Source organism: Pelmatolapia mariae, unplaced genomic scaffold, assembly GCF_036321145.2.
Source record: "Pelmatolapia mariae isolate MD_Pm_ZW unplaced genomic scaffold, Pm_UMD_F_2 NODE_ptg000278l+_length_24423_cov_1, whole genome shotgun sequence".
NCBI lineage: Eukaryota > Metazoa > Chordata > Actinopteri > Cichliformes > Cichlidae > Pelmatolapia > Pelmatolapia mariae.
In genome coordinates, this window is record NW_027051968.1 from 1 (window position 1) to 18,665 (window position 18,665).

General features: G+C 41.8%; 1 protein-coding gene across 1 annotated transcript; it reads left to right on the forward strand.

Moving 5' to 3' along the window:
- The first annotated feature begins 5,153 nt into the window (after positions 1-5,153).
- LOC134622910 (nuclear factor 7, ovary-like) lies at positions 5,154-7,032 on the forward strand. The gene is made up of 2 exons (XM_063468204.1): positions 5,154-5,310; positions 5,412-7,032. Exon 2 carries the CDS (start codon positions 5,429-5,431, stop codon positions 6,839-6,841), a length of 1,413 nt encoding a protein of 470 aa, XP_063324274.1. The 5' UTR covers positions 5,154-5,310; positions 5,412-5,428; the 3' UTR covers positions 6,842-7,032.
- The last annotated feature ends 11,633 nt before the right edge of the window (positions 7,033-18,665 follow it).

Here is an 18,665-nt window from a genome sequence, read left to right on the forward strand (position 1 = left end):
TGAATACAAAACGCACAATATTTTCTCTGAAAACCAAACGATTCTGTTTTTTACAGGATGGTTGGAAACTCTAATAATTAACCGTATGAACAAAATAAAGTTCAACATCAGTAACATAGCACCCACCCAGCTGTATAGAAACTCAGTCATGCTAGCTAGCACGGAGTACGAAAAAGTTAGCATAACGAAAATAAACTGCACCTAAACTTGGTTTAAATCTGACTCAGATAGACTGCAGGTCAAATTTCTTACCTTAAGTTCAGTTCACCTGATACTCGGACCGGCGGCCACCTGGGGTCTCTGCTCTTGCCTCCCTTTTCCTTCATCCACCTGCTGGCTTCCACCACTTGCTAATGTTATTGAATCTGTGGAAGCTCCGCGATAGCCACCATATGAAGTAATGAATAACGAGTATATCTAAATCCCAGTAACGAGTAACGTGTTCCTGGTTTTGGCATAATAACTAGTTACCGTGCTCATTACCACAATAATAACGTAGTTACTGTAACGCGTTACTTAATAACGCATTAGTCCCAATACTGGTGCCAACATGGCATTTGAATGAGCTTGCTCTTCATCAACAGGACAGGAGGGAACAGAGAATGTAATATTCAACCGATAAAATCAGCTTCAGATAAATTCACTAACAAAACAGAATGTTTATGTTTGAAGAGTTCAAAAGGTCACCATGTACGTGTTTATTTTTTCCTGTTTTTTTAATCAACAGTAAAAAGCCAAGAAATAATTTGGGACACGGGGAAACTTAATAAACTGGTCAGGAGGGCCAGCTCTGTCCTGGACTGCCCTCTGAAGTCCATCGAGCAGGTTGGGGAGGAGAGGATGTCTAAGCTAACATCCTTGATGGACAACTCCTCTCACCCCCTGCATGAGACTACGAGCACTGAGCAGTTTGTTCAGCTGTAGACTTTTACACCATCCAGAGTGTAGGAAGGAGCACTACTGTAGGTCATTCTTACCAGCAGCTGTTACAGTCTTTTATATACATATTCTGTAAATTGTTACCTGTATATTCAAAATTGCTCATGTTTATAGGACTACCTTGTGTCTTCCTTTTATATTTTATTTCCCCTTGCTGTAAGAGCTCTGTAACACCAAAATTTCTCATCTGTGGGATATTAAAGGTTTATTCTATTCTATTCTATTCTATTCTATTCTATTCTATTCTATTCTATGTTCTTCTTGATCCATGTATCAAGCCAAAGAGAAAGTTAAAGTAATTCAAAGTAATAGACATAAACATAGAACTTAATAACATTGGACAGAACATCACAGTTTGTGCTAAAGACACTCAGAATATCATTGAAAGGAAGAGACTCCCTTCATACTTTAGTTGACTGACCCTCCTAGAACACAAAACAAAATAATATAATAATAATATTGTGGTGGACCACTAGAGGGCTCCACTCACCAAGTACTGTTCCAATTTGAAGTACGCATCAAGCCGAGAACGCGAAAAAGTCCCGGATGTGTTCTCGATCCGCCCGTTTTATCGAGCATGCATCGGTGTGGACTTGGGACAGCTATATATCCCAGAATGCATTTCGTCCAAAACTCAACAGCGGACTCCCGGCACATCGTCACTCACATTTTCATCCACTGCTTGCATCTTGGGTCCTCCTTCCTCCACACCACACGGCTCGCCTCCTCAGCCGTGACAGAGATATTCTCATAAATGTCAGTGTACTAGAAAGCTTACAGTTAAAAGTCTGTTTCACATCCAGACGTTTGCTTTCTCACATATAGCACAGGTCAATTAGGTGAAATGTTGTTTGCTGCACTGCACGTGTTTTACACCATTTCCATGATGGTCTCTCTTAGATGCATGTACAAGTTCACAGGCTGATGTGGGTCTGTTGGTGGAGTCAGATGGGACTCAGCCATAAGGATATTACACATTCATATACAGCTGGATCACATGGTTTCATCAGTTGAAAACAAACTCATTTTTACACAGTTCAACATGTTCTTGTTCAGCGGGGCAAAGGAAGTCTGTTGTCCCTTAGAGCTCAGGTAATGTAAACATTACATTAGGCCGACCACTGTGCAGTGTCATCCAGCTCATCCTGTTAACAAGAATACACACATTTAAGAAATGTGTGTGAGAGAGAGATAACTTTTAAATATAACTGAAATAACAAGAGAAAAGAAAGATGTCAAGTTTTCATGAATATCGCTGTCTACACAATGTTTGAGCTACAAAAGGAGTCGAATGAAGTTTGCAATTTGTCCTGTTTTCAACCCCTTATTTTAAATTTCATTAATTACATATCAGTATTCAGAATTCAACATTATATGATCCATACAGGTGTAACTATATACAAGTCTACACTCACATACAACACATAAACATACTCACATAAAACAGTTTCAGCTAATAAACCAAAACAACAAGAAACTACATTTTTACATAAAGTAAGCACCCTGTGGTTTACACCCGATTAATCTCTGAGCTTATTTTGTATCTATGTGACAAATACCTGAATGAACACTTTAAGCTTGGGTTACTTTTCCCTCGGTCTATAAAAACGAGATCAAGGCTTAAATAGATCACAATAAGACAACTCAGTCACTGAGAGGATGATTTCCTATATTCATGCAATTTATTATTTTTAAACAGTCGTTTTTTGTATTGTTGTACTTTTCCTAATGTCATCTGAACAAGTGTTCCACACACTAACTCCTGTTACTATAACGCTGTGATATTTTACATTAGTCCTTACCGTGGCTCATCTACTCCCCTCATAAACATTGACTTTGTTAAATTTAGAGTTTTAGTTTTAGGAGGGTGTCCATTTGTTACAATTTCTGTAGCCAAGCCGAGACCAACATAAAGAAAAAAGTCATGAAAACCATTTAAAATGTGTTTCATGTCACTGATCATTGTATTTTTAATTTGAAAGTTATTTGGATACTCAAATCCCTTAGTTACTTTATTTACAATATTATTTAATACTGTCAACGTTTTTCATTTTGTTTTTATTTTCATCTAAAAGTTTACTGTAGTAATTTCTTTTGCTGCTTCTCATAATTATTATCACTTTATTCTTATACTTCTTATAGGTTGTTCAGCTTCTGTTGTTCTTGTCTTTAAAAATTTCTTATACAGGAAATTATTTTTCTTACATGCGTTCAGTATCCACTTTGCTAGCCTTTTTTTTTTTGAGTTTTCAGTTTTCTTTATTAACTGGGGTTTATTATAAAGACTCAATATTATAGATATGTTTTTATATGCCACGTCAACATCTTGAACATAGATGTTACTCTAGACTTGACTGTTGAGCTCTTCCTTAAGGCGGCCAATTGCTTAATCCTAAGTTATAAAATTTACACAATTCTCATTTCATTAACTTCCTGCTCCTCTCCACCTCTTCTCCCTCTCATGTCTCTTTCTTCCTGCAAGTCTCTACATTCCCTCAATATTTAGATGTATTAAAACAGTGTCTACCGCCAAGCACTGTTTAAATGTCTTTACAGTTTAGTCGAAGATCAAAATAAAAATAAATGAATCTCTCACATGAGTGTGTCCTCCATCACTGTGGTTGTTTCTAAGTTGCTGTGTGGATGTTAAAATTTTGCGAGATCTTGCTCTCAATAGACTTTAGGATTTGCTTCAAAATCCTTGTTGTAACACACAGATAACTTATCTCTTAAATAATCAAACAATAATAATAATCAATAATCAATCAGTGAGTTTGTGCGTTTGAGTTTGTGTGTTTCAAAGATGGAGGCCACGCTGCTCTCAGAGGACTGTGTGTGGTTGTGGTAAACGTGTGAGCTGCTGCTGCTTCTTCCTCACATGTTTGATATGTTTCATATTTCCAGCTGATGCTGATCACACTAACCTTAACATCACAGACCATCCTTTGGTTCTTCTTCTGTTCCTCTGAAACTTCCTGTGTGGTGCCTTTCAAATTAAAAGCCCTCCTTGACTGTAAAGACTGGACTGTGCTGCAGCTGGTGGAAACAGTGTGTAGGTGTGTTGTGTTTGATGGAGGACTGAAGTGTGTGTCCAGCTGAGCTCTCTGTGTGCTCATATATACAGATGCTGATAAACACATGTTTGTATTTGGACCCTGTTACTGATCAGGACCTGCTGTGTGTTTCCTGTCCACAGGTCTACAAAGAGTCGCACTTCCTGCTGTGGTTCAGATGTTCAGCGTGTTGCTTTGTTTTTCACATGTTGGCTCCACGGTCTCTGCTGCTGTGGGCTGATGTCATGCAGCAATACAGCTGCTGAACATCTGGCCTTGTTTTGCTCCATCAGCAGATGTTTGACTTTTAGATCACATGATATTTGCATGCAACCTTCAAACACGTGTGGAGAATTCATTATTTCTTTGAGAGATTTTTTTAGTAAATAACAGAAAAAGAAAGCAAGAGAAAAGCAAAACTTTAATTCTATAAAAGAGTAAAAATTCCACACACATGTAACTCACCACTGTGTGAACATCACAGGGGAGAAATCGTTTCTCTGAGTCAGAGATGAGTGTCAGTAACACAAAAGTAACACTCAGTGTCATGCAGTGACTTTTACACAACCAGATCAGATGAACAAACTCACACTAAAACATGCATTTTGCTGCACTCTTTACACGTATTTCTTTTCTTTCTGCTCTTTTATATATTTTGTATAACCACAAAAAATATTTTATTTCAGCAGCAATTTTTCTCAAACTGCTGCATCACAGCTTTCATGCTCTGACCTGCATGTGAAATGAGATAAAAGCTCTTTATTAGTAACTTTTACAACTTCTGGCAGGTTAATGTCTGAACTTTGGAATCAAACACACCCTTAGTTACAAGAAATAACACCACTGTCTGTGACAAAGTGAATCCACCTTAACATCACCTGTGTGTGTGTGACTGCATTACACTCCCACTGCTGGGAACCTGAACAAGAACCAGAACAAAGTCTAAAATAGAAGCTGACAAACAGCTGCACCACCGAGTGACACTTTATTTTATAAACTTCACAACAGGTTTAATGTTGTGACCTGTGGAGGTGAAAAGACAGAAAACCTATTTTACAGTTTTTGAGCTACAGGCAGGATTGAAACACACCTTAGTTAAAAGTGAAACAGCAACATTTGTCTCCTCCCCTCACGTCACTCAAATGCAACAAACCAGGAAACAGGAAGTTCTTCGTCCTCAGTAAAGAGAGACGCACAGACGATCAGACTGAGTTCAGACCAAACTAGCAGCTTCCTCTGAGTGAGTCCAGCTACAGGAGAGAAAAGTGGAAAACTCCAACACTGCTGCTTCAAGCTGCTGACGCTCCACACACTGAATGTGAGTTTGAGCAAAAACACGACTCAAAGGAAGTTTCAGTGAAGGTAGTAGAGGAGGGAGGGGAGCCAGGACTGACTGTACTTCCTGTCTGCTGTTTTCAGCTTCACTCACAGACTCAATGGCTTCCAGATCAGAGGAGGATCTCTGCTGTCCGGTCTGTCAGGAGGTCTTCAGAGATCCTGTTATTCTGTCATGTAGCCACAGCTTCTGTACAGACTGTCTGAAGAGATGGTGGAGAGAGAGAACAACACACGAGTGTCCAGTTTGTAAGAGAAGATCTTCAAAGGAGAATCCAACTGTGAACCTGGCTTTAAAGAACCTGTGTGAGTCGTTCTTACAGAAGAGAGATCAGAGACCTTCAGAGGCTCTCTGCAGTCTGCAATATGAGAAACTCAAACTCTTCTGTCTGGACCATCAGCAGCCAGTTTGTGTCGTCTGCAGAGACTCCGAAAAACACACCAATCACAGATTCAGACCCATCGATGAAGCTGCACAACAACACAAGAAGAAACTTCAGGAAACTCTGGAGACCTTAAAGAAGAAGTTAAAGGTTTGTGAAGAAGTTCAAGTGAAGTTTGGTCAAACAGCAGAACACATTAAGGTCCAGGCCCGACACACAGAGAGGCAGATTAAGGAGCAGTTTAAGAAGCTTCACCAGTTTCTAGCAGAGGAAGAGGAGGTCAGGCTGGCTGCACTGAGGGAGGAAGAGGAGCAGAAGAGTGGGATGATGAAGGAGAAGATGGAGGCTCTGAGCAGAGAGATAGCAGCTCTTTCAGACACAGTCAGAGCCACAGAGGAGGAGCTGAGAGCTGAAGACGTCTCATTCCTGCACAACTACAAGGCTGCAGTGGAAAGAGTCCAGCGCTGCCCCCTGCTGGATGATCCACAGCTGCCCTCAGGAGCTCTGATAGACCAGGCCAAACACCTGGGCAACCTGACCTTCAACATCTGGAACAACATGAAGGACATGGTCTCCTACACTCCTCTCATTCTGGACCCAAACACTGCTCATCCAAACCTCATCCTGTCTGAAGATCTGACCAGTGTGAGAGGAGGAGGAGAGAGGCAGCAGCTTCCTGATAATCCAGAGAGGTTTGATCATTCCTGCTCTGTCCTGGGCTCTGAGGGCTTCAACTCAGGGACTCACAGCTGGGATGTTGAAGTTGGAGACAGTACATGGTGGTTACTGGGTGTGTTAGCAGAGTCTGTGCAGAGGAAAGGATACATACAGTCTGGATTATGGAAAATACGGTTCTATAAAAGTAAATACTCAGCATGGTCACCATCAGCTGGTGTCACTGATCTCTCAGTAGAGAAGAAGTTCCAGAGGATCAGAGTGAATCTGGACTGGAACAGAGGAAAGCTGTCGTTCTCTGATCCTGATACTAACACACACATACACACCTTCACACACACTTTCACTCACAGGATGTTTCCATACATTCAGACTGAGGATGAAGTGAAGATGTTGGCTGGTAAAGTGAAGGTGTGTCCGTTGAAGGTGTCAGTGTCAGTGGAGCAGATGAGTTGAGGATGATGATGTTTCTAATGTTGTTTCCTGTCAGTGAAGCTGTTAAACTGCAGCTGTCCTCCTGCTGCCTCGTTGTTCCAAAGCTCTTTGTTTCTCTTTTAGTTCTCACTGTTTCTTTCTGTTTCTGCTGTCCACCTTTTCACATGGAAAATCATTTCACTGTTTCTCACTGAATGACTCCCCAAACTAGATTTGAAGTTCTATCAAGTTTCTAATCATTACAAGTGATTCATGTTTCTATTTGATGTGTGTAAATGGAGATGATTTAGTTTGCTGGGATATGGACTGACATGTGTTGAATGGGAGGAGCAGTTTGTTGTTGTCTTCTTGTCTGTTTATGACAACAATAAATATGTTGTTGAAACAATGATTCATGTTTAACTCCATATATGAAATGTTTTTGATCTTTGAATTCTGTTTGATTAAAGACTTTCTTCATGACACAAATGAGATTTCAGTGTATTAATAGAACTAAATAAGCTCAGAGTTGAAAGGCTGGAGTATTATGTACGTGCTTCACTGTCAGTATCTTCAGGGGGATTCAAAGGGAAACATCAAACTGCTGTAATGAGATAAACTAGTTGGGCTGAACACACTTATCTGTAGTTTGTCTCCATCCAGGATCATCAGAATATAATGAACATGTGTGAAGAGCCAATAAATGCTGCTCCCCTCTCAGCATGATGAGCTCCAGCCTTTGTTAACAGGACAACAGGAAACATGAGACAACTTTCAGAGACAGTAACCAACTGTGGCCACAAGATGGCAGCAGCTGATCTGAGATCCTTTATTGGACAGAACGACTCTGCTCTGTGACGTCATCAGAGAGACGGCCTTCACTTTGATAGATCTGACGTCATGTCTGCACTGCGATGATGAAAGCTGATAAACACATTGTTATTGATCCATGAAATCACCTCTGTCCTCTACCATCAGCCAACAGGCCACAACCAGGCTCCACCATCAGCCCACAGCCAGGCTCCACCATCACCTAGCAGGCCATAACCAGGCTCTACCACAGGTCTACCAGGTCTATCTGTCAGTCAGTATGTTATCCTCACTAGTCTTTTCTCCTTTATTGCTTTTATTGACAGCCTTTTGTCTACATGAGACGCAGGAACAATCTGTGGAGCAAGAGAAACCATACTTCTTACTCCTCTCAAAGGGAACAAGGTGGGATTTTACATCTTTTAGAAGCTTCTCAAACGTGATCATCAGCAGAGATCTCATTTCAACTGATTTAACTGATTTATTTATTCCATATCACTGGTTTATTTCCCAATTCTCTCACCCCCCAAAGAGATTGGGCACTAAAAGAAATCAGTCTGTAATCCTACAAAAAAGATCTGTGAAAAGAAAATGTTTTATTGTTCTTCTACTTCTTTTATCTGGAAATGTGCAACCTAATCCAGGTCCAGATTGCAAATGCTTAAGTACTCCTTGTGATTTTAAAACTCGAACAGGTCTTGGTATCACTCATTTAAATGTCAGAAGTCTTCTTCCCAAACTTGATTTTTTGAAAATTTGGATGAAAGAGTTAGATACCGATATTCTTATATTATCAGAAACCTGGCTTACAAAATCAATTACTGACAAAGACATTGCAATAACGGGCTATAATCTTTTCCGTTGCGACCGCCCCAGAAAGGGTGGCGGTGTTGCAATTTATGTAAAAAGTAAATTCCATGTTACTGTCGATTCATCTGTATCTGTTTGTAAACAGTTTGAACTTCTTGCACTCAAGCTCCAACTTTTCAAGGGCTATTTTATTACCATTGTGGGCTCAGCTGGTAGTGAGGCTTTAGTTTCACTTAGTGAAAAACTGTCTACTTTAAATTTTAATGAAATTGTGCTGGCCAGAGATTTCAACTGGGACTGGTTGTCCTCTGCCTCAGACAGTTTTAAATCCATGTGTGATTCATATGATCTCACACAACTAATTTACAGAACAACTCGTCCAAATCTTAAATGCCCAGAAAAATCATCACTTATTGATTTATTTTTAACTAATATGCCGTATAAATATTCTCATACTGGGGTTTTTGCAAATGATATCAGTGATCACTTTGTGGTAGCTGTAGTCAGGCAATCGAAGCTCCCAAAATCAAGGCCAGAAATAGTTTTTAAACGAGATTTTAAGCATTTCTGTGAGCAAGCTTTCTTTCATGATTTATGGGACTATAACTGGAATAGAATCTACCTGATAACTGATCTTGAGCTGGCATGGAATTATTTTTATGACACTTTTATCAAAATTATAAATAAACATGCCCCCATGTGCAAATTTAGAGTAAAATGCAGAAACAACCCTTGGTTTTCTCCTCAGCTCTCCAGTCTACTGAAAAAAAGGGATGCTGCCTGGGCTAAGGCCAGAAAAACTAAATCCGAAGCGGATTGGCTGATTTTTAGACAGCTCAGAAACCGTTCAACTTCCCTAATTAAAAAGGCCAAATCAGAATTCTATCTTTCAAAAACTACTAAACATTTGAATGATCCTAAAAAATTCTGGAAAATAATAAAATCTTCTTATGGGGACATAACTACAAATAAGATGCCAACTTTTGTTGTAAAAGACTCCTGCACTTTAACAGAGAAATGTGACATTCTAAACTGCTTTAATGAGCATTTTGTTTCTTCAGGATCTCTATTTGAATCTTTATATCCAGATTTAAAACAACTTAATCAACAAGAGGCTCTCTCTGCAACCGCTCAAACTGAATCTGTGGTCCAACCCTTCAGTTTTTCTCCACTAAATGTTTTTGAGGTCCATAGGGCTTTAAATCTGTTGGATCTAAATAAATCTGCAGGACCAGATCAACTTGATCCCTATTTTCTTAAGTTGGCTGCAGATTTTATAGCAGAACCAATAACTTACATTTTTAATCTTAGCCTCTCGAACAGTGAGATCCCTGTAATATGGAAATCTGCCTATGTTCTCCCTTTGCTGAAATGAGGTGATCCTTCAGATGTTAATAACTACAGGCCCATATCTAAATTGTGTGTTCTAGCAAAAGTTCTTGAAAAGTTCATTAGTGAACAACTGAAAGACTTTTTGGACAAAAATTCAGTTCTTTCCCAACATCAGTCAGGATTCAGAAAACAACACAGCACAATAACTGCTGCTATTAAAGTGGTTAATGACATCGTTGATTCAATGGACTGCAAAAACTGTGCTGCTCTTTTTCTTGACTTGTCAAAGGCTTTTGATACAGTTGACCATGCTATTTTATTAAATAGACTAAACAATATTGGCCTATCTGTAAATGCTATAAGTTGGTTTTCAAATTATTTGTCAGCAAGAAAACAGTGTGTCCATGCTGCTGGGTCTTCTTCCTCTTTTCTCCCAGTATCCAAAGGAGTTCCGCAGGGCTCCATATTAGGGCCATTGCTATTTTTTTTTTCTTTTTTTTTTTTTTTCTTTTGTCTGTCCCATTTGGTTCTTTAGCCGTCAGAATTGTTGTCTGAAGACCAACAAGGATACCAAATGGATTTATTCTGCCAAATGGATCATCATGGCATTGCCGTATTGGTCCATTTGATCAACCTTTGTTGTTATTGTTTATTTTATTTTATTTTCAGTTGTTACAGATGGGACAGACATGACTGGGGGATAGGAAAGGGAGAAAGAAAGAGAGGAAGGAAAAGAAAAACAGAAGGGAAAAGGGACAGTGAGAAAGGGCACTTACAAAGACAAAGAGAAAGAGAAAAAAAAATAAAATCTCCTGGATAACCTGTTGAGAGAAAAAGAAGAGAAGACAAGCAAGAAAAAAAAACCAAACAAAAACAAAGCAACATACTAAACACAACATCATTACGTTAATCTAACTAAGTGTGAATGGCAGTAAATACTAAATATTGAAAGTTGTTGTGCAACACGCAGGACAGACAGCGCACAATGTGCTTTGAAGTAGCAGCTAAGAAAGGTGTAGTTTATGTCTACGAACAGTGAACACCCGTGTGCACACCTGTGTGGATCAACGCGCTTGTATACAGAAGGTTTCCCCATGTAACGGTCTGCTAGAGGGTGTGGAGGGCCATAGCCCCGTCCCCCAGGGCATGAAGTAGGCATGGAGGAGATCCAGGCTCCAGACATCCCGAGGCCCCAGAGTGCGAGAGCCCAAGGAGTACCACCGGAGGGGCATCCGTGCCACCTTCCTGGGAAGGGCTGAGGAGATCCCCAGACGAGGGGGTCACCCAGTAGCCACGGAGCAGAAGCCAGAGGGGGCTGCACTGGCGTGCCCGCCGGCCCTGCCGGCAGCCAGCTGTGCCAGAGTAAACCGAGTTGCAGGCCCCGAGGCCGGAGGCCCGAGGGCCCCCTTTGCCCCGGAAGAGGCCTGACCGAGCGACAGGCACCAGGCCCCGCCAAGGAGCCACCGGGAGTGAGCTGGTGCATACCTGAGCGCCCAGCCCCGGACACCAAGAACCACCAATGCACTAACCCCTGAGGGCATCAGTTACCAGCAGGGAGTGTGGTGAGGGGAGATAGGCCTCCACACTTGGAGGGCCTGGGAGTACCCAGGGAGGTGGAGTCTAAGACCCGACCTGACATATAGACACAGACAAACAGGCACACACAGACACAAACATGCTTTCCCACCCTCATGCACACATATACAAACACTCAGCACTCACCCAACGTAGGGACAGACATACATAGACATGTACACACAATCATATTCCCCAAACATACTCTATGCCCCGGGTCCAGGTACCCTCGCCCCCAGAGGGGGAAACGGCACCCAGACCCAAGAGGTGTGACCCTTTCCCCCGGGGTGGAGGCAAGCAGACCGCCTCAGGCTCCGCAGCAGGGAGGCCAATCGGACGGCCAACACCTCCTCCCAGCCCCCCGCCCCGATGGCTAGTAGAGAACGGGGGGGTGTGAAGACCCCATACCTCCCTCCTCCCGCTCATGTGTAGTGTTGCTGCGTGTTGTTCTAAAGTGCATTTAAAACAAGGGAGGGCATGGTGCTGCTGCCAGAGAGCAGCAGGTGTTAGCACGGCCCCTCCCGAGAACCCTCAATGTCTACATGGATTTAAAATTGAGAGGTGGGCACCGGCGCCAGAGGTAGGGTTGAATACACAGACCGTCCTCTGGACGCAGTTAACGTGGTCACCCTCAAGGCCCTATATATATAAATATATGTGTGTGTGTGTTATGAGAGTGTGAATAATGTGGATGTCTAAGTTGTGGAATAAAATTGAGGCACAGGTGGCCAGAAGGGGACAGGGGGGGGGGGGGGAATGCCTCCCCTGCACCCTGGTGACACACCCGCACCCCAAGGCCCTACCTGTGTGGGTGGGTGTGGCGGAGCGGGAAGAGGGAGGCAGACCGGGATGGGGAGGAAAAGAAGGGAGGGGCAAGATGCCCCTCCTTAGGGCCAGCTCCCCCGCTGACCCCAGTAGGCACCCCCGTCCTCTAGTACCCACCAAGGCAAGGGAGCCCAGGCCCATCCAGACCGGGGCCGCTAAGCCCCACAGGACCTGGGGAAGCCCACCCCACCGCAGAGGAAACTGTACCCACCCCAACATTCAATCATCTCCAGACTACACAAGACAACAGACACCCAGGTTAGGTTTATTCTCCACCTCTCCTGTGTCTCTCCCCCACCTGCAGAGTGAACTTCTGCAAGGATGGAACAACCTCCCTGCCAGTTGAAGAGCCCCCCAGTTAGGCCGATGCACCAGAGGCCCCCTGCGCCAGGGCTGAGCCCCCGTGCACCCACCCGCCCACAACCTCGGCGACACACTGACGAGGACCGAAGCCCCCAAGGCCCAGCTAGAGCCCCATCACGGAGACGAAGCACCCACGAACCCCAAGCCCCCCCGCCTGCCCCGGATCCACTCAGGGGCAGCCAGGCCACCAGGCCAGTAACCTACGTCCACCAGTACAGACCATCCCCTAGCCCCGCTGCACGCAGCCACGAGGAGAACACCCTCTAAGAGCGACCAGAGCCACTAACCAGGTTATGACCACAACTCCCCGGGTTGAGCCCTCCAGGGATAACGTCTCTAGGGGTTCTCCTGGCGCCCTAAGCCCATCCCAACCTCCACATCTACCACAATAGCGAAGGCAGGATCAAACTATGACCCCCCACCCCCACTAGGTGATGAAGCCGATCAAAGGAGCCCAAAGGGATTGATCAAATGTGGTGGCAGAGGCTGTATCAAGACTAATGTGATCTATTAGATGGTTTTTATATTGATTAGAATTAAGATTATTTTTATTTTTCCAGTTAAGGAGGACCGTTTTCTTTGCAATGCATAGGGCTGTAAAAACAATGTGGGCTGTGTTTATTTCTGCAGTGACCTCATCCAAGTTGCTCAGCAAGCACACTAAAGGGGAGGCTGGAATGTTACATTTCAGACACTTTGATAAGTCTTCACATATCTCACGCCAAAACTTCTGCACTGGTGGACAGAACCAAAGAGCGTGGATGTAATTGTCTGGTGTATTGCCTTGACAGTGTGAGCAGTTGTTGGAAGATGTAAAGCCCATCTTGAACATCCGATGACCAGTATAGTGCACTCTATGTAGTATTTTGTATTGTATTAATTGCAAACTGGGATTTTTAATCAATTTAAAGGTTTTTAAGCATACCTGAGACCAGAAGTTTTGGTCTAAGCTTACTGATAAATCTGCTTCCCACTTTGCAATAGGAAGGGATACTGATTCATCTATTTTAGAAAGTGTTCTGTATATTTTAGATAATAATTTGGGGGATTTAAGAGTAAGAAAGTGTACCGCACTTGGTGGTGTTTGTAATTCAGCTTGACTGAGGTTAAATCTCTTTTTTACTATGGATTTAATTTGTTGATACTCTAAAAATCTTTTCTTGTTGATCCCATATTGTGTAACTAGTCTGTCAAATGGAATAAATTCTGTTCCCTCTAATATATGTTCTAAGTGTTTGATTCCTTTGCAACTCCAATCTGGAAAATCAATCATATTATTGTTTTGTAATATGTCAGGGTTATTCCAGATAGGTGTACGTTTGCATGGAATTAATGAGGACGCTGTCATTTTTAGAAACTCCCACCATGCTGTCAGAGAAGAGCTGATGTTGATGCTTTTAAAGCATTCATGTCTTTTGATGTTTGAGCTGATAAATAGTAGGTCTGAAATTTCTAGATTATTACATAGTGCCTGTTCTACATCTAGCCAGGGCTCATCTAAGAAGCTGTGTTTAAACCATCTAGAGACGAACTGAAGCCTATTGGCTAAAAAGTAGTGATTAAAGTTAGGCAGATCTAATCCTCCTTTATCCTTGGTCCTTTGTAATGTTTTTAAGCTGATACGCGGGGGTTTATCTTTCCAAAGGAAGTTAGAAATACATGAGTCTAGAGATCTGAACCAATCTTGTGATGGCTTATTTGGGATCATTGAAAACAAATAATTTATTTTTGGCAAGACCATCATTTTAATAGCGGCAACCCTTCCCATGAGTGATATGGGTAAAGATTTCCATCTAGCCAGATCGCTTTCTACTGTCTTTAAAAGCGGGATGTGGTTTAATTTAGTTAATTCTGAAAGCTTAGGAGAGACATTAATACCTAAATATTTTATATTTCCAGATTGCAGTGGTGTAGGAGAAGAATTATGGAAGGGGCAATTAATCAGAAGAACTGTAGATTTTGACCAGTTGATTGAATAATCTGAGACTCTTGAAAAAGAATTTATCAATTCAATCACCCCAGAGATATTGGTTTGTGAGTTTTGGAGAAAAAGTAACACATCGTCCGCATAAAGGCTGATTTTATGTTCTACATTCTTGCATTTTATGCCCTTAATTACTGAATTCTGTCTAATTGCTGCTGCTAGTGGCTCAATAAAAATTGCAAACAGTGAAGGGGAGAGTGGGCATCCCTGCCTGGTGCCCCTCAGGAGACAGAAGCTGGAGGATGTTTGGTCATTTGTTCTGACACAAGCTGTTGGGGAATTATATAATATTTTTAACCAGTTTATAAAAGAAGTTCCAAAACCAAATTTGTGTAAAGTTGCAAATAGAAATTTCCAGTTAACTCTGTCAAATGCTTTTTCTGCATCAAGAGACAATATTATGGTTTCAATGTTTTTACTGCATGAGTAGTCTATTAAATTAAGTAATCTACGTGTATTTGTTGATGAGTGCCTACCTTTTATGAAACCAGTTTGGTCAGGATGAATTAAAAGGGGGGTTATTTTCTCTAGTCTCTTCGAGAGAGCTTTGCAGATTATTTTAAGGTCTACATTTATAAGGGATATTGGACGATAGCTTGAGGGATATACAGGGTCTTTGCCTGGTTTTAGTAAGAGACTGATATTTGCAGAGGTCATATTTGGTGGTAGTCTACCATTTTCTTTGATTTCCTGCAACATTCTGTAAAAAACTGGTGCTAGAATCGTCCAGAATTCTTTGTAGAATTCTGCAGGAAAGCCGTCTGGACCTGGAGCCTTATTATTGGGCATACTTATCAGGGCTTCCTGGAGTTCACCTGGCGTCAGTGGCGAATCCAGTGCCATTGCTTGGGTGTCTAATAATTTGGGAAGAGTTATGTTGTCCAGAAACTGATCAATTTCGTTTTTAGATGGGTTTATTTGTGGTGTATATAAAGTTTCATAGAAATCCCTAAAAATTTTGTTTATTTTTTTAAGATCATATATTGTATTCCCAGATAAATCTTTAACAGCACATATAGTTGTTTTTTCTTTATTGATTTTTAACTGGTTAGCAAGAAATTGTCCGGATTTGTTACCGTGTTCATAATTTTGCAGGCGAAGTCTTTGTACTAAGAATTTAGTCTTTTTATTAATAATTTCATTTAATTCTAGTTTTGTTTTGCGTATTTTGTTTAATATTTCTTGATCTTGGTGTGATACATAGGCTTTTTCTAAGGATTTTATGTTTTTTTCCAGTTCTTGAATATTTTTGTTTTCTTCTTTCTTCTTATGTGATGAGAAAGAGATTATTTTACCTCTCATCACAGCTTTCCCTGCTTCCCAGAGGACAGATGCTGATGTTCCAGGAATGTCATTAAAGTCTAAATATGAAGTCCATTCTTTTTTAAAGTATTTGATAAACTCTTCATCTTTGAGCAGCGATGTATTAAATCTCCAGTTTTTACTTGGTGTGGTATTATTCTTCTGCATTAGTGTTAAAGATACAGGAGCATGATCGCTGACAGCTATAGGATGAATCTCAGTGTCTGAAATGTCACTCAGCAGTGAGCTGCTGACCAAAAAATAATCCAGACGAGAGTAGGAGTGATGAACATGTGAGAAGAAAGAATATTCCTTACTGTTAGGGTGGAGGGAGCGCCATGCATCGCAAAGACCAAAGTCGCTCATATACTGTTTGATTATATTTGTGGACTGCCAGTTACGCTGAGTTCCTGCTGTATTGAGCCTATCCATTTCTTCATTTAGTCCCAGGTTGAGGTCTCCCCCAAGAACAATTGTGCAATCTAGGTGTTCGGAGAGTGCACTAAAAAAACCGTGGAAGAATGAGGGATCATCAACATTTGGACCATATATACTTACAATACCTAGCTTTTGGTTAAGTATAGATAGTTTGACTATTAGGAATCTGCCCTCTGGATCTATAACTGTATCGAGTACCGTGAAATTAATATTTTTATGTATTAGAATTGCTACTCCTCTTTGTCTAGAATTATAACAGGCTGAGAACACATTAGGAAACTCAGGTGTTTTAAGTTTATTCAAACCTGTGACAGGCATGTGGGTTTCTTGTAATAAAACAACGTCTGCCTGTAGTTTTTTAAGTTGGTTAAGTATTTTTAACCTTTTTTCCCTAGAGCCAGCTCCATGCACATTCCATGAGACAAACCTTAGCGTGCCCATAGTTGTGTGTTTGTGGCTAATGACATATGCTGTGTGTCTTGCTTAGACGGCTGAGGAAAATGGAAACACATCATATTTTTTTTGTAAATAAAGAGAAGAAAATGCGCAGCGTGAAGCTCCATAGGTCTGACTATGTGTGTGCATAATAACTAAAATGAGCAAATGTGTGCGTGTGTGTCCTATATCTGTGTGCACTGTGTGGCTGTTGTAAGTGTGTTGCCTTTAAACGCATGTGTGTGCGTGATCGTGCAGAGTGAGCATGTAGAAATAGACAGTGTCGTTTGTGGATGGATAGGGAAACAGGTGATCGACATAGTGAAAGAAAAGAGAAGCAAGGAAACCAAAGAGCAAGGTGAGGGACAAGAGAGAGAGAGGGAAAAAGAAATAAAAACGGAAACATTCCAGTTACAGCATTGGCGGAGAGTGACGGTGACGTTATACTAAATTAGCATACTGATATTACATAGTTAAGCAAAAGTTAATACAAGAGAGTGTGAGTGAAGAGAATAGCGCAGCGGATTCTTATCTGGTGTGCGGTCAATACAGCCATGGAGTGATGCCGGGGTCGCGGTAGAGCTGTCCGTCCACGTAGAGCCGGTCCACGGCGATGACAGCCCGGGAGCCTTTCTGAATAAAACTACGTCGGACTGGGAACAGGACCCTGCGTCGTTCCAGGATCTCTCTGGGGAACTGGTCGTTCACGCTGAAGTCCGTTCCTTTCAGCTCTCTGCCGCGACTCTTCACCTGCTCCTTCTGCTTAAAGTGGCCGAATTTGGCCACAATAGGACGCGGTCTCCCGCTTCCTGTCTTCGGAGCCCCGATGCGATGCACTCTTTCAAACCCTATGTTTTTCACCGTGTCCTCCGGCAGCTTCAGGTGGATTTTAATGAAGCTTCTCACGGTCGTTTCCGGGTCCTCTCCGGCAGCCTCTGGAATGCCAGAAAACACAAGATTATCTCTCATGCTACGGGCTTGTAAATCGATAACGGTCTCTTTTATTTTTTTATTTTCTATGTTTAATTGGGTCACATTTTCGGTTAGAGATTTGACCGAGTCCCGTAGCGTGGCATTTTCCGCAGCAAGTGTTTCCACCTGCTGCTGGCTGAATTCCAGGGATTCTCTCAGAGATTTAAATTCCCGGTGTAAGATCTCCACCAGGGACAGCCTAGCATCAAAACTGGACAATCGCTTATCGATTGACTCCAGGATGTCTACGATGTCTTTGCCGGCAGGCGATGTTGTGCCGGGGGAGTCTGCCGGGCGACATCTTTTAGATGACGGCGTCTCAGCTTTGGCCGGGGAAGACGCACTCTGAGCCTTCTTCATGACTAGGTCGTGGAAGCACCGGTCGATGTATTCTTGGAGAGCGTCTAAACTCTCCTCGTTGTCCTCCAGGGTGTTAGAGATGATAGGGCAGATGTTTGTTAGTTATATGACAATTGATTAGTATATTTGGTAATACTTAAGCTTAAAGAAACTTTGTTCAATTCTAAACTACCATTTGCTTTAATTTTCCGCCAAAATCTCCGGCGTCTGACGTCAGTTACAACATGAGTCGCTTACCTTACCTTGTTCGTCACTTCCGTCACTTACCTCACTTCCTTCCATTGCTATTTTCTCTTTACATAAACAACCTTTGCGATAATTTGTCAAATGCAGCATTTCATCTTTATGCAGATGATACAATTATTTATTGTTCATCCCCTTCAGTATCACAATCCCTGCAATTTCTGCAGTCTGCCTTTGATGTCGTTCAGTCCCATTTAACTCAACTTAAGTTGGTGTTAAATCCAGAGAAATCCAAGTTCATGTTATTCTCAAATGGCAAAGAGTTGTTAGCTACCACTCCTAAGATTAAAACAATTTAAGGAACTGAAATTGAAATGGTCACATCTTACAAGTATCTAGGGATCATTATAGATCAGAATTTGTCATTTAAAACTCACATTCAAAGGCTTGTGTCGAAGTTAACACTAAAACTAGGTT